Source organism: Cyanidioschyzon merolae, chromosome 19, assembly GCF_000091205.1.
Source record: "Cyanidioschyzon merolae strain 10D DNA, chromosome 19, complete genome".
In the NCBI taxonomy this organism is placed as follows: Eukaryota; Rhodophyta; class Bangiophyceae; order Cyanidiales; family Cyanidiaceae; genus Cyanidioschyzon; species Cyanidioschyzon merolae.
This window is the reverse complement of record NC_010145.1, coordinates 737695-759680: the sequence shown is the minus strand read 5'-3', so window position 1 is coordinate 759680 and position 21986 is coordinate 737695. Positions and strand designations below refer to the sequence as shown.

Sequence of the window (21986 nt, the reverse complement as noted above, 5' to 3'; positions counted from 1 at the left end):
TTGCGTGAACCGAAGCGATACCACGCGTTTCGTCAAGTGACTGTACACTATTCGAGTGGGGTTCGTTGTACGAGCAACTCCAGTGTTACGACTTGCGGGCGCACCATCACCAGCACCAGTGCTGCTAGCAAGTCTGTGGGTCTCTCGTAAGCGCATCGTTCAACGTACGTTACCTCGCGAGTTCTACGGCAGTTGGGGCTAACACCCCTGGGTTTTCTTGGAAAAGAACCAACTGCGTTGCAGTTTGAACGTGTCGTATTGCGTCTTCGATAACCGACGTCTGGACTGAGGTGCGCGCCCCTGAGGAAAAAAATTTCGACTGTGGCGCGTTGCATCTGCAGCGGGTCTCCTGAAGCCAGACAGCTACTCCTGTGCTGGGCAGCGTCCTTTTTCCACGACGCGAGCACTGCTACCCGGTGCTGGGAACACTTAACCTGCATCGACTCTACAGTGTCTGCTGCTCTTGCAACGCTCAATTTTATTTTCAGCAGGAAATACGAGCAAGAATAGTACTGCGCTTTATCTGCCCGCGTTGTTTCATCGCTTCCCTGGCCTGCTCCATCGTCTACCGATAACATCTGACCCCAACTCTGAGCAATGATCCTCGAGTTCACTGTCATTGCTATCGCTACGCGGTGGAGCGCCATTCAGCGCCTCTGGCTCGCCGTATACCAACGGACAACAGACTTTCAAATGACAGTGGGCGGCCTTTTCGCGGCACTGGTTCTGGGATACTTTCTGGGCTGCATTCCGTACCTGATACTGGACCTGGTGCGACCAAGTTCCGCACGCGCTGCTAAAGTCCAAAAACAATGGTATCCAGATGCGCGCGCTCTATCACGCTGCTTCCTATCGCTCTTCTTTTTATTCTTTGGCGTTATGCTCCCGCTGATTGCGTTCTCGTATCCGGTGTTTCGATGGGTGGGCGTGCGCCGGGAGCCGCCCCTGCCCCGTGCTGATGAAGTGGTGCTGCATGTGCTGACGTGTTTCGTGATCGAGGACTTTGGTAACTACTGGATCCATCGCTGGTTGCATACACCCTGGCTTTATCGACATATCCACTACTGGCACCACCAATGGAATACGCCGTTCAGCCTCGCAGCTACCGATGCGCATCCACTGGAGGTCATCCTGTTGGGGATACCTACCATTGCGGGACCCGTGCTTTTGTCGTCACATTTGCTCACGACCCTGATCTGGATGATGCTACGGCAGTACGAGGCCATTGATATTCACAGTGGCTACGAGTTTCGCTGGAACCTTAATGCATATTTACCGTTTTACGGTGGCACGGAGCATCATGATTATCATCACTACCTGTACAGTGGCAACTATGCCAGTATCTTCACGTATTGCGATGAGGTATACGGAACGAACTTGGCGTATAAGCAACGAAAACAAGTCAAGTCTCGATGAGACCTCGGACATTGGCTGTTGCGCGTATTTCAGGGTTGAATAGAGAACAGTGAATGCTGGAACACTTTCAGAGACATGGGCTTGTTGTTTTTGTTTGTTTGTCTAGCAGATACATTATAACAGAAATGTGTATGGTAGATTGGACAAAGGCGCTGGAAGGACGGTTGGCAATGATTGTTCGCTTGCGCGGAACGGGCACAGCGATACAAGTCGGCCACTCTGAGGCCAGCAAGTGCATGAACCAACCTGAACCTCGTCCGTATCTTAAACGCCGCGTTGCCAAAACCGAACATATCAAATTCTATATAAACGTCTGTCAACTCGTCAATGAATTTCATTCGATTCGTTCTTTAAGAACAACAACCAGAGAATCTGCAGGATGTGAAGTTCCATTTCCCTAGAGACGAACTGTGATGAAGAGACACGGATGGATAACGGAAGGAGAGCGCTTTTGTGGAAGACTTACGCGCGTTGAACAACACACCGTCGATGTCGCTCTGGAGCACGAACGCGTACCTCATGCCGGCCGGATACTCGCCTCGCTTGATTAGAATAAACTCGGGAGACATTGCCGACCTGTATACTGGGGCTCAGAGAGCTATCAACCGCGGCTGATGAAGAGGAGAAACGCGGAAAGGACGATAACATTAGACCTGGCTGCTGTTAGAAAATGGGTTATCGTCTACAAATCGCCAAATGCACAGACGCATGGATCAGATCATCCTTTGTCAAATCAGTTCTCGGGATCTTCATACCGCATTCTTTTGTCCAACTCCTAGGCAGCGTCGCTTTCTATTACCCCAAAGCGGTCCCCGGGCATTCATCAGATATCAGCATTGGGATGCTTTTCGTGCACTCCTGTTCTGCCTGGCTCAATCCAGACGAAGACGTCTTGTCTGTTGTTGAACGCCATTCTCATGCTCGTTGGTCCATAGACACATCGGTTGCGGCCATGACATTGTCCTTTGACAACTCGTCATCAACCTGCACCAACACTATGCGGATATGTTGCGGCTCTGATCGAGCACGGGAGAGAACGTCGAGGCAAGCTTCGGTCTATGGGCGTCCGCGCTTCGGAGAGGTTGACGGGAAGATACTTGAGAAACCGTAGATATATACATGAGAAGATGGAGGTTTAGTTCCACAGGCCACCCAGTGCGTCTGGGTGCCAGAAAACGGGTATGGATGATAGCGGTTCCATGTATGCTGCCCCGCCTTCGGAGAGGTTGACGGGAAGATACTTGAGAAACCGTAGATATATACATGAGAAGATGGAGGTTTAGTTCCACAGGCCACCCAGTGCGTCTGGGTGCGAGAAAACGGATATGGATGATAGCGGTTACATGTATGCTGCCCCGCCTTCGGAGAGGTTGACGGGAAGATACTTGAGAAACCGTAGATATATACATGAGAAGATGGAGGTTTAGTTCCACAGGCCACCCAGTGCGTCTGGGTGCCAGAAAACGGATATGGATGATAGCGGTTCCATGTATGCTGCCCCGCCTTCGGAGAGGTTGACGGGAAGATACTTGAGAAACCGTAGATATATACATGAGAAGATGGAGGTTTAGTTCCACAGGCCACCCAGTGCGTCTGGGTGCGAGAAAACGGATATGGATGATAGCGGTTCCATGTATGCTGCCCCGCCTTCGGAGAGGTTGACGGGAAGATACTTGAGAAACCGTAGATATATACATGAGAAGATGGAGGTTTAGTTCCACAGGCCACCCAGTGCGTCTGGGTGCGAGAAAACGGGTATGGATGATAGCGGTTCCATGTATGCTGCCCCGCCTTTAGAGAGGTTGACGGGAAGATACTTGAGAAACCGTAGATATATACATGAGAAGATGGAGGTTTAGTTCCACAGGCCACCCAGTGCGTCTGGGTGCGAGAAAACGGATATGGATGATAGCGGTTCCATGTATGCTGCCCCGCCTTTAGAGAGGTTGACGGGAAGATACTTGAGAAACCGTAGATATATACATGAGAAGATGGAGGTTTAGTTCCACAGGCCACCCAGTGCGTCTGGGTGCGAGAAAACGGATATGGATGAGAGCGGTTACATGTATGCTACCCTGCCGAATAAACGAGAAGGAGAGCAAATCATGGAACAAAGGAGACAAAACCTCTCCCCAAAAGCGGATGACGAGAAACCGAAATGTAAAACGGATGGTCCGGGGAGAATCACCTAAAAACGGTTGATTCAAGGTGCCATCAGGGATTGCGTCTCCTGTTACTCGAGCACGGCTCTGTCGGGTGCTCTCGCTTTGACGCATCTCGTCAAGCAACTGTTTGTAAGCGGTCCGCATGCAGTGCTGCAGGTTGTCCACATTCCCCCGGAATCCATCATTCAAACTCGCTTGCTGCATCACACCCGATGCTCTAGACAAGAGATGCACTACGACCTGCGCATGGGATCCAAGAACTGTATTCAAGCTTCCTTCATCACCATGTGCGTCCTCGTCTCATGTTGGTGATCAAATAAAAACAACACATGGGCTTGGTACGTTGCAGCAATCCAGCGAGGCGGGAGCGCCATCCTCGTATGCCGCGAACGAGTCTCCTGTGCGATCGCCGAACGATCATGGCATCACATGATTCGCTATTTCACAGCATCCAAGCGAGACCCGCCACGGTGCTATAAAGATCGCGAAACCCTCCATGAACATGGACGAACCCGCGCAGCGTTGCAGCATGACACAGACGCCCGTCAAGGCGCTCTGCACCTGCGCGACCCGAGCACAACGCGTATCGCCCCGCGTCGCCGTGAGCTGCTCATTGCTTTTCCCGCCTAATGCATTGAAATTCCTTGATCTCTTCCCAGAGCATTTGGCGAATTTCGGGAGCACCACCTCGATCAGCGCGCTCTTCAAACGAAAAGTCAAAGGGACGATCACATACAGGCTCATCGTTGACATCGGCGCACTTTTCCAAATAGGGATGCGCAAGCGCCTCCTCCACCGTAATCCGTTGATCCGGCGAAAAGCACAACATACGCGATAAAAGATCAAGGGCCAGTGGATTCTCACACCTCGGAAACAAATCCTTCCACTTCAGCGGTGTTCGAACGGGTAGCGAGCGCATAAAACGCTTCGCCCGTTCGCTGGCGATTTCCATGAGATCGGCCTCGCTGGGCGTCCCGAGTACCTGCGTAATTAACTGCAGTTGGTGGAGATAGTCGCGACCTGGGAAAATCGGCCTGCGACCCAGAAGCTCGGCGAAGATACATCCCACAGACCAAATGTCCACCGCTGAAGTGTAGTGTCGCCACGATAGCATGATCTCTGGTGCACGGTACCACCGGGTAGCGACATACTCGGTGAGCAGCATCTGATGACTCGTGTCGTCGACACGCGGCTGTGCAGCGCGCGCGAGACCAAAGTCGGCAATCACGAGGTCGCAGTTTGCACGCACCAAGAGGTTGCTCGGTTTCAAGTCGCGATGGAGCACGTTCGCTGAGTGGATATACTTCAGACCGCGTAGAACCTGGTAAATAAAATACTGAAAATGATCATCGGTCAGTTTCTGTCCAGAGGCAATGATCTGGTGCAAGTCCGTGTCGAGAAGCGTACTAACCAGATACACGTCGTCAAAAGTCGCGGCTGTCGCACCTGGTTCCGTGAACAAGTCCAACAGGTCGATGATGTTCTCGTGGTGGAAGTGACGCAATAACTTGATTTCTCGCAGCGTCCGTCTCGAGTCTGTAACGTGCGCAAACACCCGACTGATTTTTTTGATAGCGACACCAGCACCGTTGCGAGTATCCCGCGCAGCGACGACAAGGCCGTACGCGCCTTGCCCTAGAGGTCGCACGAGCTCATAGTGGGCAGGCACGGTAAACTTGGTGTTACCAACCAGAAACGTTTTAGAAGACCTGTTAATATCTCCTGCTTCTTGGACAATAGGGGCGTGCATCAACACGATTCAGCCTATAGCGACAGCGTTCGGTACGGCAGAGTCCTCTGAAAAAGAAACCACGTCGCAGGAGAAATGAAACAGTATTTCTCTGCGCTCTACCGGGGAACGCGCCCCCTGCACGGCCTACCGTGCGGTGCCTGCGGTGCGTGGACACGTCAGGGCCAGCGCCGTGCTGTTCGGCCCCGGACACGTCTCCGTGATTGTGGCGTCGCGTCGCGTGCCGCTGTCGATTCGCACTGGAGCTGCCGTGCGTCGCGGACACGTGCCCAGTACTGCGTGTCCAATTTGGGCTCGACGACGTTGCAGCAACAACAGCAGCGCGGGAAAATATTCCCGGGGTGGTGCGTGTGCTGCTGCTGCTGCTGCTGCTGCTGCGTGTTTCCTTCATGTCCAGGATCGATGCATCGAATCCGTGTCCAGCTTCAAACATGCACGGATGCTTAGTGAGCGATGATGCGATACCTCACTCCGAATGCAGGTTTTTTCCATAGCACCAGACCGTATCCGAAAACATACCGCTACACGAGCGTTTCATCCAAATAGTCACGCTGCGAATGCTGCACTCCTTGCCAGTAGCCCAAGTGCTTTAAAATCGCACCATACCGTATCTGAAAACTTCCTGTTACTTTGGAGCTTGATCCAAACAGTCACGTTGCAGATACCGCACTGCTCGCCGCATGCGTCGTTTGAAAACGGGTGAGCGTTTCGCGCTGCCCGCTTCCATGTGCTCGCTCAAGGTCCGACGCTCGACGCACAGCGCATGCGACAGGTCTCGTGCGAGGCATTTGGCCGCTGCTATCGCGGGCACAAGTGGTGTCATCAGAAGACCTGAGCGTGTACCACATTCACTGCGCTTCCCAGAACGGCAGCTTTCCGCTTTGAATTCTCAGCGACCAGGCCAGCAGTCAAGACGAACACGCTCATTTCCCCATAGAAATAATGATGGTGCAGTGCCGGGAAACCCCATCAAACAAGCAAGAAGTCGCTTTATGGAGAACAAGGGCTTTCCTTCGATGAGATAGCACAGCACCTACCAATGTCCTATTTGTCGCGAATTCGTGCAACGATGCTGCATCCCGCCGCTGCGCGCGCCAGTCGAAGATGCGCGCAGGAGATGCGATGCGATTCGATGCGCCGGCGCTAGACCAGCACCGCTGCCGCCTGACGAGCTTCGCAGAAGCACTCTGGTATTCGCGGCACTTGCTGATTCCGTATCCCGTGTAAACGATACCGGTACGGATTGTGTACTAGGGCGAAGCTGTGCAGCCTGGTGCGGCACCGCAGACGCAGCAACGTGTCGTGGAGCGGTATGCGTGTGGCGATCATTGGCGGCGGCTTCTGTGGCTGCGTTTCCGCGTACCAGGTCGCTCGTGCACTGAAAACCCTGAGAGACAACGGCGAGTGTGATCCGAACCAAGCGCCGGCTGATCATGAAGTTGTCCTCTTCGAGCAGCACGATCGTCTGGGTGGCTCTGTTCGAAGTGTCTCCGTACAGGGGGTCAACGTAGAAGTCGGGCTCTGGGACTCGTTCACAGCAGATGACTTGCGTGTCTTGGAGTTAATCAAGCGGTGCGGGATGCGCGTTCAGCCCCGACGCGCAGCGAGTCCAGCACACGGTGGTCTATACGCCACAGCAGTGCTGGACTGGCCTACGAAAACAGACACTGGCACGTTGGTTCGTCTGAGCGCGTTTGGCGGTCTGCCGTGGCTAAACGCGCTTACCAGCGGTCTCGAGGACACCGGCCTTGCCCAGTTGTTGCCTTTTGTGCTGGCAATGCTGGCGCTGCGGATGGCGCTGCGCTACACGCGCTGGCTCTTGCGCCTGGGCTGGGCACTGATTGGAATCAGCCTGATGTGGATGTCGCTGAGCCAGATGCCGTACATCACGTACGGGCACAAGTTTCTGATGCGTACCTGGCAGCGTCTGCAGCATCGGCGACGGTTTGGTCGATCTGCTCAGCTTGCGACCCAGCTGGGTGCCGGATTCGCGGACCAATGGCGACGAATCTATCGACAAGGCGTAGCGTACTGCTGGTCGGTTGCACAGTTTCTCCAAGCGGCTGATATGTGGTCGTGGGCAGTGACCAACGTCGCTCAGCTCTGCCGCGATGCCCACATCCGACTCGCGTTCGCCGAGGAGATTCTGGAGCCGGTCGCATTGCGCGAGGTGTTCGGTACCGCATCTCCTGGACAAGTGCACGACCGCGACGCATGCCTGCTGTTGCAAGTGAATGGCTTCGCTGGGCTGCGGGCCATGGCGAGCCTCAATCTCTGCGACGCAGACGAGTATGGTGCCCTCGAGGGCCTCGAATGCCTCTGTCAGCGACTCGTGGAGAAGAGCGGGGCACGCGTCATGCACCACGCCAGGGTAATCCGTATCCACGCGGTGCCTGCTGATGCGGCGGCATCCGAGTTGCCGCGTTGGCGCCTCGAGTTCCCGGCTGACGCAACGCCCTCGTGCGACGTCTGCTTCGACGCGGTGGTGCTGGCCTGCTCCGAGCCGCCGCCAGTCGACAGCGTCGACCTCGCACCTATCGAAAAGCCGCCACTTGGCGACGCAACGATGCCCGCCGAGGCTGCCACAGTCGCCTCCGATGCCGGCACTGGGCACTCGAACGCAGCGCAGGCGCCAGTGGTTTCCAGCGCTGCGGCGTTTGCGCGCGTCCCTGGAACATCGGCCGCCTCTGGGGTACGCGCAGTTGCCCTTGTGGTTGGACGACTCGCGAATTCAGTGCTGAGGCAGTGCGGCTATCACACCGAAGCTCAGTTCCCTGATCTAGTTACGTTTAAGACGCCGCTCTGCGTCGATCCACAGAGCGTCGATACGCCTAGTGAGGACGCACCAGCGCATACCGCACAGCGTGGTCCAAGGCTACGCCCGGCATCCGCATCCGAGTTTGGTCTCGTTCGTTTGGAACGACTCGCACGATTCGATACGTCTGCATCGCCGGGATCGTCGAAACGCGACATCCAGCGCTATCTGTATCGGTTGTTGTTCCTTGCACCAGAAGAAGAAGAAGTAGAAGAAGTGCTCGCGGATCGTATCACGAATGGATTCGTGCGCCCGCTGTTCGCTGAATCGACATGCGGTGACGCCTCCAGCGCCGCACACGAGTGCACCTTTACATGTTATGGAGTCTATTTTAGCCGCTTGCATGCGTTCCGCTGCTATCCAGTACGTCGAAGCGCTGATGCCAACAAAGCGCTCGCTACTGTGCTCGGTGCACGCCTGCTCTATCCGGCAATGATCAAGCGACTGGCGCCAGGGCTCGAGATGATGGCACTCGGGGCGCGTATGACGTGCACCTTACTCGAAGACCACATCCGATGGATTCTCCCGTCACCCACGGACATGCCACGATACGAGCGTATCATGCAGTCACCCTTTAATCGCATTGGCTGGGTTGAGTAAGCGTTGCGCTCCATGCGCATACGGTAGTATGCTGCTGCTGCTGCTGTTGTTGTTGCTACGGTGATTCGACCTTATTGCTTCTGGTACGTCCCGTAAACGTTCCCTGTGCACTGCACCAGCCGTTTTGTGATAGGATCACCAAAACACCCACAAAGTCTGCTCGCATCGACATAGATGCGGAGCGCGGTTGCTGTGGAAAAACCGAACAACGCAAGGCAAGTACCTGTGTCCACCTGTGATTCTGGTGCATCACTAGGGATCGTGTGGTATCGATTGCACCGTGCAGGGGCTCAGGTGCTACCCGAACGAGCGTCGCTCGCGGATGCATACCCCAGAAGCGCTCGACGCCAGTCCAGTGGCGACGGAGGTACAGTCGGCTGAACGCTAGGCTCTGCTGTTGGTGCTGGTGCTGGTGCTCCGGTGGTGGCACTAGCCGGTCGCCGTCCAGCACCGCCAGGCAACCAGCGGGCGACAAAACGTGCTGCCCACGGTGCCCGCTGCCGCGTCTTGGCACCACGCGAGCCGCCCTGACCAGCACGCAGCGGTAAGCTACCACCGGGGCGTGCATTCTCAACTGCATCTCTACCAGCACCGTCGTCATTGTCGTTGTCGTCGCCTTCTCCCCAGTCGGTAGGCAACAACGACGATGACGACGACGGGTTCATAGCATGTGACGGAGCGCGCTGCAGCCACTTTAGCCGCCGCCACGCCATACCACCAAACGACGACAGCGCACCGGTAAACGACTGACCGACGTCGCCTACAGTGCCACCGATAAACGTTACCATGTGCTTGCCGGCTTTGCCCAGGCGTCCATGCGAAATATCCTGTGAAATGGCTTGCACACGACCGCTGGTGTGGCCCCAGATATTGAGCGGCGCTCCGAGCATATCCAGCGAGCCGACGAGTGCATACCCGTTACGAATCCCGCTCCATATGTAGTGCTGCACGATCCGATGCACGAGTTGCTCCATGGTAGCCAGGTACTCGGTGAGCATGATACCACTCAGGCGCATGGGCGCGTCACGCACTGCGGGTACGTATGCCAGGAGGTCGCGTATTTGCTGGACAGCCTCGGCGAGACGCGGACTCGCTGCTGCCTCCACGCGTGCAAGGAGCAACTTCGCAGATGACTTTCTCCAGGTGAGCAGGATCTGCAGGTCACCGATGGCGCCCTGCTCCATGTAGACTGCCGGTAGTGAACGAGTGCGTTCAGCGGGTAGCGCAAGCGATGCCAGGGCGCCGCTGCTCACAGCTCTGGTAGAGCGCACTTCCCGGCGACCTGTCTGGGCCTCGTGTACACTGCATGAACCTGGACTGGTAACGCTGCTGCCGATTCCAGCACCTGCATTCGTTGACGACGACGACGACGACGACATGGCGCTTCTGCGTTGCGTTGCAGTCAACGACGAGCACCGTGCACGATCATAGCAACTCACCAGGGTAAGCACGGTTTCATAGAGAAGCGCTGGCTCCAGGTTCACTCGGAGCGGCGTGAGCTCTACTTGCAAAGCGCTCACATGTAGGAGATCGCGTTGGACATGTCGTAGTACCAGGGCAACGACCAGCAGCTCACTCGGTGTTTCGTTGGCAACGCCCTTGTTGTTCGTAGCGGGCGCTGGGGTGCTCCGGTCATCACCGCTGGTCAACGATCCTGCAGTTTTGCTGACAACGCGTTGCGAACGAGCACGGTCCATGCGGTTCAGAAGCACCAGGTCGTCGAGACGCGTCATGATCGCCAACTGCTGGTCAGGTCGGAGTCCGGCATTCGCGAGCACCTCCAGCTGCTGCAGTTGGACCTCTAGCAAGGGACGCGCCTGCAAGTTGTACAAGTTCAGGTAGAGCGTCGGCAAGCTGAGCTGCGCGTCCAATCGAAAGCGCGGTATCCAGGCAGGTTCGTTCGCCAATGTACTGGTGGTGCCTTCGTCGACCACGAGGTGTCGTTCCGGCCCCTGGGCTATCATTCGATACAGGAACGCTGGCTGGTGTCCCCGTCGTTGTGCCAACCAGCGCGGTTCCGGGTGCAGTTGACGCGTTGGTACCACCACTGCATCCGCAAAGAGCTGGGGATTCGCCAACGCCGTCGCCAGGCCTGCCTCTCCAGGCAATAGTTTCAGCAGGAGCTTGGACGAACCCAGCGGTTCAGGCCAGTAGAAAACCCGTTCGCTCTTCGGTGGCACATGGAATATCATCCAAGCGGCATTATCCAGCGAGGTATCCGGTGTGATACGCAGCGGCTTGCCCGGGTCGGTTCGTTGCCCCTGCGGGGTCTGCGGCATGATAGACGTTTCCGCTGTGACTTGCTGCTGCTGCTGCTGCTGCTGCTGCTGCTGCTGCTCACCGGCGGCAAGCGTACGAGAGCCACTTGTTGACAAAGTTCCAGTTCCGGTTGCGGTTGCGGTTCCAGTTCCAGTTCCAGTTCCGGTTCCGGTGTTCCGGTTACGCATGCCCATACCGAACGCACTCGCTGCTGCACTCGCTGCTCCAGAAGTGACCCCGCGTAGCGTCTGTACCATCATGTGGGAGGCATCGCGTGTTGCTGAACGCATCAAAGAGCGCAACCGATCAGCGCGTTTCGCTTTCTGCCTCACCACCAGGTCGAAACGCGTCCGGTTCACAAAGCGAATTCCCTTGGCAGCGACGTGCTTGCTCTGAAACGTCCAGATCAGTCGTCCATTATCCATCCTCACACTCCCATACACTGGTACGTGCTCGTCGACCCAGTACTGGTCAGCGTTACGACGAGCTCGCGGCAGCGCAACGCTCGTTCCGTTCAGGTCGGTGAAGTCGATCAGACCCGACCACCCGGTATCGTCAAGGCGAATACGTGCAAAGCGTCCCTTGTTGGCTTCATGAAAAGTGACCGCTGCTCGTCCGGGCTGCTTTGGGCTGCTGACTGCTGCCGGCACCTGCTGCATGCCGGGCACGAGCCCAGACACCGCACATACCGGCAGTGTGGCCTTGTGCTCTTCGTGTTGCGCCTGCTCGAGGCGAAAACGCTCCCAGTCTACGGCGTCGCATAGACTCAGGGTCTCCGTCAGTGTGTTCCGCACTTCAAACCGCGGTCGTAGCTGTAGGATCCGCGCGTTCGGGAGCGGTGTATCCAGGACGGCAGTACGGTCTCGGTAGCTGTGCAGCGTTACCTGGGTCACAAGCTCGAGCAGGTGTCCGACGAGCGCATCCGGCACCCCAAAGCCCTTGTTACCTCGACCAAACGGTGCCAGTCGAACGGGATGTTGGGTATTGCGGCGGGGTGCTCCGTTCACCCAGATCAACGCTTGCTGTGATTTCCAGCAGTACAGATATGCATCGGAGCTGGGCGCACCGCTTTCTTCGGCGAGGTTGACTGGAGGCACCAGAAACTGTCGCGACGCTTCCGCTTTCTTTCGATGCACCAGACGTTGCGGCTTGTTCAGGGTAGCGGCGACCGCTGTGGTATCGCTGCGGGTCGCTTGTGTCAGCGTGTCCGCGGAAACCGTGCTCGCTGACTCGGGCTCCGAAGCAGCATCGAAGACGACCGCTGTTTCTGACGCTGCAGGTGCAATCTCTGTGGTGACTGCCTCTGGGTCCGGGTCGTCGGCAGCAACGACCTCGGGAGACGCTGCCGATGCACTCGTCAGAACAGTCCCATCGTTATCATCGTTATCAGCCTGGACGTCAGTGCCCAGATGGCGTGCAGTGTCCACTGGAGCCGAGGCCGCAGCCGATGATAAAGTCGTCGTCGTCGACGTCGACGGCGACGACAATACTGGAGCCGGGTGACGACTCGTTCCACGCTCGGGCATCGTTGCCTCTTCTCTTGGCCGGAGATGTGCTCCGAGTCGCTTTGGAGCCGCTCCCGCCTGTCCCGCTAGTCGCTGCACTGCGGATGTCGCCTGACTGCCGATCCTGCGAAGCTGACGCTGTGCGGAAGGCAGTGGCTTACGGTTTCCTTGCACATGGCGGAAACAGAGGCTAATACCCGGAACCTGGTTGCATAGGAGAAACGGAGCATAGAGCACCAGGATACGGCCGCGGGTTTCGCTGCGGACAAGGCGAGCACGAAAGTAGCCGAAGCGAAACGAGAGGGTATGGCGCTCCACCTCGCAGTGTAAGGCCAAGTTTGCGGCAAGCGAGGCCTTTCCAGTCGCCCCAGTACGTGTACTGGGCCGCTTACCTGCTGAACTGGCGTTCTGGAGACGCACAATGGCGACGGTGCGGGCAGTCACATCAGTATCGTCATGATCATCCTCATCATCATCTCCTGCTGGTGCTGGTGCTGGTGCTGGTGCTGGTGCTGGTGCTGGTGCGAAATTCCCGTCTGTGCGACTGGGTTCGGTGCTTGGCGCTCGTGTCGAGCCTGCACTGCCCAGCAGGCGATGCACCAAGAGGTTTTCGCGTGGCGGGCCCCAGAGCTCACAAACTTCCACCGAGCCCCAAGCGTCCAAGGCGTAGGTCGAGTGCAGGTTCCCGTCGGCGTCGACAACTTGCAGACTAGCTGGGTACGGCAACTCGTGAAGGATCGTCAATGCCGGACGAATGTTGTATTCGTTCGCAAGCCGTTGACTGCTGCTGCTGCTGTTGCTGCTGCTGCTGCTGCTAGTACGAGCACCCACCTCCATCACGCGAAAGCGCTGACACGAAGCGTCCACCGCTGCAGCTACCAGGAAATAGCTCCTCGTCAGCGATAGCTGGCCAGCAACGAGCGGAAACTCTAGACCTCCGATAGCAGACGCCTCCTCATTGAACACGCGTTGACTTGTCGATGTGACGGGGAGCAGGCGTAGGCGCGTCGGCCGCAGGAAAGTCCCCAGAAAGAGTGCCTGCTCTGGCTCCAGCACACCTGCAGCAGGTTCCGAAACCGGTGCTGCAGAGGCACTGGACTCAGACTGCGGCATGTTCACCGGCATCAGCGCGTACCAAGAGCCAGACGATTCCGCTGGCAAGCCGGGTAGCGGTGCTGGTCGCTCGGGAATCGCCCGTGTCTTTGACCGAATGCCGAAAAAGCTTCGTAATCCTCGACCGAGTTTGCGCCAAGGTTCCTTCGATGCTGAACGAAGCGCAGTTGCTGTGCGTCCCAGCTGCAGAAGCACCAGCGCTGGTGATCGCCCCTGCCTCCGAAGCACAGTTTCCGCATGACGGCGTTCGTGCTCGGGTAGGAAACCGTGTACGTACAAGGCGATGCTTCGACAACGGTTCGCGACTTTGGTCCGACTGTACAGGTAGAAATGGTCACGATAGCCATCGCTAAGGCGCACCCAGTAGAGCACAACAGGCGCCGCACGTTCACTGTCGTCGACACGACGACGAGTCGAGTCAGTTGCTACTGCTGGTGCTGCTGCTGCTCCTGGGAGACGCAGACGTGGTTGTGCAGCTGCGTTTCCACGCTGCATCGTGTCGATACTTGCCCGGACCTCAAAAGGTGCATCCGTCGGTAGCCGCTGCTCGGCGGACACTCGCTGGGACAATGCCGCCCGTGTCGCTGTCAAAGTGGTCGGGTCTGCACCAGCCCGCTCAGCCGGATACTCCGTTCCAGAGCGCTGTGCAATGCTTACGGAGCGCTCAGCAGGTGCAGAGCATGCTGCGGTGACTCGACCGCCACGCGTCTGCTTCTCGGTTGTGTCTGCAGGTACCGGAGTTCGGGCGCTTGGCGTGGCACTCGTCGTACAAACCGGGTCCGGCTCGAGCGGCAGCGATACCACATCCGACGTTTGCAGCGGTACTGGAGGTAGCGTTCCGAAGCCCACGACTTGGATACGCGCAGTGAACGGCTCTGGAACGTCGCTTCTTTGACGAGCGGCGGCTTCCAGGTCCGCAAGGCGCACCAGCGCTCGCCTCAACAGGGCTCGTGGCGGATACAAACACACCGATTGACCCGGATAGACGACAACAGGCTCGTCGACGTCGACATTATCATCGTTGTCGACGTTTTGGGTGCTGTTTTTGAGGTCCCATTGCAACTGCAGGGTCGCTTCGGTCTCGTTGTGGAAATACCACCAGTCCGTGGTGAGTCGCGAAGCTGCAGTCCGATCCATGAGGTCCATCAGCAGCTGGCTGATAAGGTGCACACCACGCGGGTACGCATGCAACCGAAGCGGTTGTTCGGCAGTGCCCAACTGCAGCTGGAACGCCACAAACCGAGGCTTTCCCCGCAAACTCGCCTGCATAGAGAGTGGCACCGGCTCGAGCAGGTCGCGCCATCGCCTCTGTGCCAAACGGTAGCTGCTCACCGTCGGACACAACGAGAGCGCGAGTGAGAGCTCCGGTTCAACGCCAGCCGCACTGGGGTACACACAAACCTCCGACTGTACATCAATGGGTACCGCGGAGAGCGCTAACAACGGCAGTCGATAGCGAGCTGCCTCGTCCATCCATTCGTAGAGCCGAACGAGCACGCCCGCGGCAGCCACTTGTGCACGAATCCGTATCAGCGGCTGGAACTGGGCCAAGTGCTGGGCCCGTTGCAGGAGCAGCGGACGCAACGGCAGCGCTGCACTAGCGCCGGGCAACAAGTCAAGGTGCAGCGCTTCATCCGGACTGGATGCGTCGTGCGCTTCAACAGGTCCAGCTGCTGGTGTTCGCCCTATCCAGTGGCCGCTCTTTTCGTGCCTCAGAAGGACTGCTTCCGCCACGCCATGAACAGGTACAGATTCCCAGGTACAGGCACGCAGCACTTGATCGTTGCGCTCATTACCAAAATCATCATCAGCATCAGCATCATCATCATCGGCAGAAGCAGTGGAAGCACCAGCGCCAGCCGCTACTCGGGTTCGCCAACGCTTTCGTTTGGTTGCACTTGTAGCGATGCTTCGCTGCTGGCGACGATCCGCCTTGTCTGCTGCAGCGCTTCCGACTTCAGTACTGGATCGAGTACTCGAGTCGGAGTTTCCGAGCCATCGTCTCAGGGAGCGGCTGCGTTCCGGGCGGTTACCTGCGCTTCCGGATGAGCCGAGAGTCCCTGCTGCTGCTGCTGCTGCTGCTGCTGGTAGCGTTCCCGAGGATTCACCTGCTTCCGAACCAGCTGTTGCTTCCAGCACCGAAGATTCCGTACCGTTCGTGGAAAGCCGCTCCAGAGAGCGTTGGCAAACCTCGTCCCGGAGCTCCGGTGCAATGCGACGGATACCCAGGTGTGGCCCAGCTGGGGTCGGCTTCGTGGTACGTCCATCGAACGACACATCCGACAAGTCCGCGAGTACTTGCACCGTAAAAGTGCTGGTCATGCCCGAGGATTGGTCCGTTTCAAGCTTCAGCATCACACCGACGGGAGCGCCCTTGCGTCGCACCCGCTGAACGCGGAAACGCGCAGCTTGTTCCAGGGGTACCGGACCGTGGACGCGGCCCTGATGGTCGACTCCCAGGTAGCCAGCTCGATCCGAGGTAGCAAACTCGAAGACAAGGCTCGCGTTGCCAGGCAGGGCGCTCAAGTCTGCGCTCCAGAGGAACGGCTCCTGATCATCCGCTGCTCTTGTCCGGGTGATGGTAACCGGAGTCTCCAGCGACCCGGGTGGCGCAGCGCGGGTCACTTCCTGGTGCAACAGGGCACCGAATGCAAGTCCAGTATCCACCAGCTCTCTGATAAACGAGAACGGGAGCACCACATCGATCGCATCCAAGCGCAGTGCGCAGTCCAGTGTCGGCAGCGCGGTAGCATCACTAGTCGTACAAGTAGAAGTAGAAGCAGCGGCTTCGAAGATTGCCTCCAACTCGCCCTGGAAGGGAGCTACCAACAGCACTTGGCAGGAACGGGGCCGCTCTCCTGATGCATCCGCTTCCACACTGATACCGCTTGCCTGCAGCTGGCTCAACATCGACTGGTTGGAGTACAGGAGCAGTCGCCCTTGAACGCCGATCCGGGAACGCAGTAGCCAGTGACGGGTCATCGTCGCAGACTTGCCATGATCCAGAGCTAGTTCCACATGCAGGGGCTCGTTCAGTCTCAACGATAACGCGGTTCGCAAATGCGGTTCACGTTCGCGTGTTCGCATTCTCTTTTGTTGCAGTTGCGGCGGATGCATCTTCGCAGCACCGAGCTCCCGCGATATCGAGTTGGTTGCTTCACGACTCCTTACTGGTGATGATGACGAAGCGTTCGATGATATGCTTGCCTCCCGAAGCGAGTCCAAACTGTTCTGGTGACTCGTCGTGGATAGATCTGCATCGTTTTCTCTCAAAATCACCTGTATATCCTGGATGACACGTTGGTAACGCAAAGCGACCTGCACTAGCGCCCAGATGTCGCTCAGGCCCGCAGTCACTGCGAGTCGTTCCAGGAGGATGCCCACCAGAATCCGCGCTAGGAGTTTGGGTCGTTGATCCTGCGTTACGAGGCAGTGTTCGATCGTGTTGCCAATCCGCAAGGTGCCCAGTTGCAAGAGCGTTCGCACGGGCACAACTGCGCTAGCCGCTTCAACGGAGGTTTCATGGCACCAGCCGATCGTTAGGCCCGGAAAGCGCAGCACCACGCGAGAGTCGACCACATAGGGCGTCTCCGGTGGGGTCTGCTGCGCGGGCTCGTCGGTGCCCGTACCCTGCAAGTCCACCCGCGTCTCTGATGATGACGATGACAGAAAGGCAAACACCTGCTGTGCTTTCTGGACGGACGAGGCAAATGCGTCGATGCCCAAGAGCACCGCTTGATCCGCTGGTTGTCTGTGAGCGGTCAAGGCGGTTTCCTCGCCCATGAGAAACTCTGCTCCAGCGAGCTGTACGCAAAGCACCAGCGACGCAGGTGATGCTTCGGGTGACGTTGACGACTGTTCCGCTGAGGTCACTGCAGCGCCTTCCAGAAGCCGGAAGTCTTCATCGAAAACAATGAACATACCTCCAAAGCGAAGCTGCATGAACATGGAGCTCAGCTTTTGAACAAGAGTAGCATCATCAGAGCGGACCAGGCGTTCTTGGAGACCATGTAGGACGCGCGCAGCATACCGTCTGCCCTGCATCGCAAAGGAGGCCAGCGTTTCAGGTATCCAGAACCGGAGCAAAGCCTGCACCAGTACAGCGGAAATCCGAACGGACAAGGGCGCAAAATCCAGTTCCAGATCAACAAGTCCTTGGCGAGGATTCCACAGTCGCAACTGGAAAGCCTCGGGTGCTTCATCGCGCCCAGTTAACGAGAGGTCACTTTCCGGAACGGATTCTTCAGCGTTCCGGGCCTGTGGCTGCTGCGTCCCGTGAGCGGACTCATGGTTTCCAGGGCAATAGCGGTTGCACACCAGGATCCTGTTCGCTTCGTCCCGGAGTTGCAGCTGGGCCAGCCAGGCCCGTACTGCAAGGTTCTGGGCACTCGAGATGAACAGCTGGCATCCAATGTGCTGCACTGCTGCGGTGCTGAGCAGTTTGCTGCGTGCCGCGAACGCACGAGCTCCTGTGAACGCCACTAGTTGGTGTTCCTGGAACAGTGCCAGCTGCACGCGGTTCACGGATACATCGAGTTGGAATACTGCACTTTCAGCAGCAAGCGCACTTTCCCATGCAGTTCTCCGTCCTCCGTGCTCGCCAGAAAGCATTGACGATGTTCGGGTTGGTGCTAGCGCGGCTGTCGGTGAACTTGCACGTTTGCTGCGAAGGTCGCGTTGTTGCAGGAAACGCTCATAGTCTGTGTGGATGTAGGAATGTAGTGAACCCAGGATATGTTCTGTTGTCTGGCTGAGGTCGGCGTCCTCCTCGGAGGTTGCGGGAAGCAATGTCGGCGCTGAGAGCAGCCACTGACCGGCCAATACCTGGAGAATTGGCGGCCGCAGCGTGCGCCCTATCTGTACCAGTTTGTGGGCTAGCGGCCGCAGACCCCATATGCGACGTTCCAGTACACTCCAGAGCAGCGCGCCGAGTCTCCAAATGCAGGAGAGCATCCATAAGCACCAGGAGACTAGGCGTTGCTGTCGCAGACGCTGGAAACGCGGTGTACTGACCACCACCAGGGCGGCTATGGACACCTCATCACAGAGCGCAAGCGCTTCCTGTGGACTGCGTTGCACCAACGCTTCCGCGGTGGCCCTCAGAGCCAGAATCTGTTCTAAATCCATCGTTTCCTCCAGCGCTTGCACGAGACGCCAGGAATGGTTGTCGCTGCGGACATTTGCTGCTAAATATGTCGCCAAGTACTGCTTGCGTCTTGTCCATTGCATGGAAAGGTGCTCTCTGGTCCAGGGGACGTGTCGACGGCGAACAGACTGTCGCACATGGCGCACGACTTGCACCCAGCGCTCGCGGGCTGCGGCACGTCCAGGAGCGCTTCCTTCGCCTCTGGCGGTTTTTCGCATCCCTGGGCCAAGATCAGCGGACTCCTGGGAGCCACGTGTCATTTCCTCACTCAACAGAGACAGCTTGGCTATTTGACCAACACCCAGACGCAGCGCTGCCGACACCATATCGAGATACTGGAGCTGCGACAGCGAGCAGTCGAGGTTGTTCCCTGTGGCTTGAATGCAGGTACGAAACGAGTCCCGGAAGCCGCTCACGTAGAGACCAATGCCGAATTCTATGGGTCCGAGAATGTCGGCATCATTTTCTTCGCGTGTTCGCCAAAGAGACTCGCGTACCAGCTCTGGATCACTCCAGCTGATGTTGCGGAGGGATTTGCTGCCGTCGGGGATCCAGCTAAGACGCAGCCCCGAGAGCGCAAGTCGCTTTCGAACAATTGTTGTCTGTGCGGAACCGAATAAGTTCTTGCTCCGATTCGCAGCTGTTCCTGGTACGTTTGCGGGTTCCAGGGACGGGGCTTCCTGTTTTTCCGGGGACCAGTCCGAGGTCAGCATGCGATCCAGGAATGCTACAGTGATCCAGTGGTAACCGCGAGGGGAGACCTCCTTGGCGCGGCGCATGACCACGCCTTGGTCGGCAAAGCCGAGCACCACACGCTCCACCTGAATGCTGAGACGATCCGCTACGTACGCGATAAGCGACTCGATCACACCGGAGCCGAAGAAGGCCCACCCGCTTCCTGGCTGCTGCTGCTGCTGCTGCTGCTGCTGCTGCTGCTGCGTCTGAGAATCGCGGCGGTCGTTTTGACGACGAGGGGATGCACTCGAACGCTGTCCCGCTAAAGACGAAGAAGAAACAGTGGTGCTGTCATCGTCGGAGGCGGTAGCGGCGGAGCGTTGCGGTCTTGCCTCAAAAGCCTGCTGCAGGCGCAAATGACGTTGCGCCTGATCGATCCGCAGAATCGCTTTGCGATAGCGTTCTCTGGCAGTGGACCGGCGGGTCTCGGCCTCGGGGTACTGGTCAGCGAGCACAACGACGAGGTCACGGACGATTACAGCGACGCGCCCGCGCAGGTCGATGGACACGCGCAAAGTACCCACAGAGGCGCACAGGACATACACCGGCGAACCGATTCCAGCGAGCAAACTTTTCAGACGGTCCGAGCGGATACGCACATCCCGCAGCTCAACGCTGTTCCCGGTACCGAAGAGAAGCGAGAGCTGCTCCTCCTGGAGGCCGCCTTCGATAAAGTCACCAAGGAAGCGCAAGAGCCTTTGCACGACAAAACGTTCCAGCATGCTTCAGGTGTTACCATTCGCGGTTGAAGGCTTTGCGCGGTTGCAGGTGCAACTGCCTTGCTAGAGACTTGTACGCAAGCGCCGTGCTAGCGCTCCAGACGTTTTGGATACAGGACGTCAAGGAGCTGTTGCGAATTCTGCGGCACACCATGAATGGCTGTTCGCGCGGCGAGCCGCGAGTACGAGTGTTTCGCGGATCAACGGGAGCTGGAGGCGTTTCTGGTTGGGGCTCGGCGCAGCGCATCGCATCGCATGCCGGATGAAGAAACGCTCCGTTCAAGATTATCTATGAAAGTTCAGACTTGTTCATGATTCAGATGGAACTGCACACGCCCGCGCATCCGAGACTCAACACTGCACGGGCGCGCGTCTAGACGCCGGCGAGAACGTGGTAGGACACCATGGTACTGATGATCGTACGGTTCACGTATTCGGATGTTGTTTCGGACTTGGGTTTTCAGAAACACATAGCCTCGACATGCCGATGGCAGTTGTCAGAGCCAACGGTTTCATACGAGGTTCAGGGATTCTCGATCGAGTGTCCAGAGTGACGTGTTCGACGCTCTCCCGCTGGCATCGGCACGTCACCGTAATCAACGCGACTCGTGACGCCTCCCGCGTACGGTTCATAAAGCAACCGATATCAGTATCCCGTGCATACCTCCAAGCCTCCGTGACGCTCTTGTGCGAATGCGGAGCATGTTCCAATCACGCCCGCTTCACGTGTTCGATGGTTCCCCGCCAAGGCACCGCGTGGACGCAGCGACTCGCGCCGCTGGGTGCACATCGAGCGCATCGCGACGTCGCGCAGTGACAAGTCGACCACAGGCTGTCAGAGGCGGCAGCTCACGGAACCGCTCGCGTCCGATCATCGATGTCTTCCGAAACACGAATCCGCATCTCGTCGTAGCCATCCACGATACCAAAGTCGACTGCAGCATGATACCTCGCTCACAGGGGAGCACGCTCCCAGCGGCTCCGCGCTCCTCAGCTTGCATGGAAAACGGCCAAGGACCCGGATTGCAGTCATCGTAGCGATCGCCTCCGGTGGTCAATAGGTCACGTGTGGGTGCGAAGGGAGCGTAGTTGAGTCGAAATTGCGGAACTTTTCCTCCAGTATGGACTTTGTCTCGGGTACCTGTTTCCTCACGGACCGTATCGCCATCCAGACATTCGCAATCGAATGGAAGAGCCAGTGCTTGCGTCTGTCGCTGTCAGCGGTGCACCGAGGCGTTTCGCCCTGCTGACGCATGTTATCGAGCGCTGCTGCATCGGGCGCGGAACCGGTGGAGGGCATCGAGGCGATCTTTCTGTACCCGTCAAAAGCATGAAGTGAGCGATGAAGCAAGCGCACAGGCGCCACAGAGCAGCCTTCGAAAGTATGATGCGCATGGGACATTCATGGGAATACCTGACCCTTGTGCGTTGACGGCTCTGCAAACGGTGCACCGAAGCATACATCGCATCTCCTGCCTGGGCGCGAAAAACAAGGACAACAGCGAAGCCGTGGCTTGGACGCTGCTACCAAAATCCTTCGACTGCTGAGAATGGATCTAAAAGGACGCGAGAAGCCGGCGTTTTGAAATCCAGATATACAAATGGGGAACAGGAAGCAGTCGCAGAAGTAGCTCCCAAGAGGCTGATCTTGATATCAGTTGGAAGAGATTGAACCTCCGGAATGTACGTGTCCAGTGAGTGGACACGTTCCATCCACACCGACATGAGTCTTCATAGGTATATAGGTGCGCGTGTAGCGGCTT

General features: G+C 57.5%; 5 protein-coding genes across 5 annotated transcripts; 3 read left to right on the top strand and 2 right to left on the bottom strand.

Annotated features, from left to right (window-relative positions):
• Window positions 1–597: 597 nt before the first annotated feature.
• Window positions 598–1416, top strand: CYME_CMS296C (probable C-4 sterol methyl oxidase; the record flags this gene model as incomplete). Its single annotated transcript, XM_005538866.1, has 1 exon — window positions 598–1416. The coding sequence occupies one exon, from the start codon at window positions 598–600 to the stop codon at window positions 1414–1416; it is 819 nt and encodes a 272-aa protein (XP_005538923.1).
• A 2775-nt stretch (window positions 1417–4191) lies between these two features.
• On the bottom strand, window positions 4192–5331 carry CYME_CMS295C (MAP kinase; the record flags this gene model as incomplete). The annotated part of the gene is made up of 1 exon (XM_005538865.1): window positions 4192–5331. The coding sequence occupies one exon, from the start codon at window positions 5329–5331 to the stop codon at window positions 4192–4194; it is 1140 nt and encodes a 379-aa protein (XP_005538922.1).
• Window positions 5332–6643: 1312 nt separating this feature from the next.
• On the top strand, window positions 6644–8746 carry CYME_CMS294C (hypothetical protein; the record flags this gene model as incomplete). The annotated part of the gene is made up of 1 exon (XM_005538864.1): window positions 6644–8746. One exon carries the CDS (start codon window positions 6644–6646, stop codon window positions 8744–8746), a length of 2103 nt encoding a protein of 700 aa, XP_005538921.1.
• Window positions 8747–9036: 290 nt separating this feature from the next.
• Window positions 9037–20226, bottom strand: CYME_CMS293C (hypothetical protein; the record flags this gene model as incomplete). The annotated part of the gene is made up of 1 exon (XM_005538863.1): window positions 9037–20226. One exon carries the CDS (start codon window positions 20224–20226, stop codon window positions 9037–9039), a length of 11190 nt encoding a protein of 3729 aa, XP_005538920.1.
• A 478-nt stretch (window positions 20227–20704) lies between these two features.
• On the top strand, window positions 20705–21040 carry CYME_CMS292C (hypothetical protein; the record flags this gene model as incomplete). Its single annotated transcript, XM_005538862.1, has 1 exon — window positions 20705–21040. The coding sequence occupies one exon, from the start codon at window positions 20705–20707 to the stop codon at window positions 21038–21040; it is 336 nt and encodes a 111-aa protein (XP_005538919.1).
• Window positions 21041–21986: the final 946 nt, after the last annotated feature.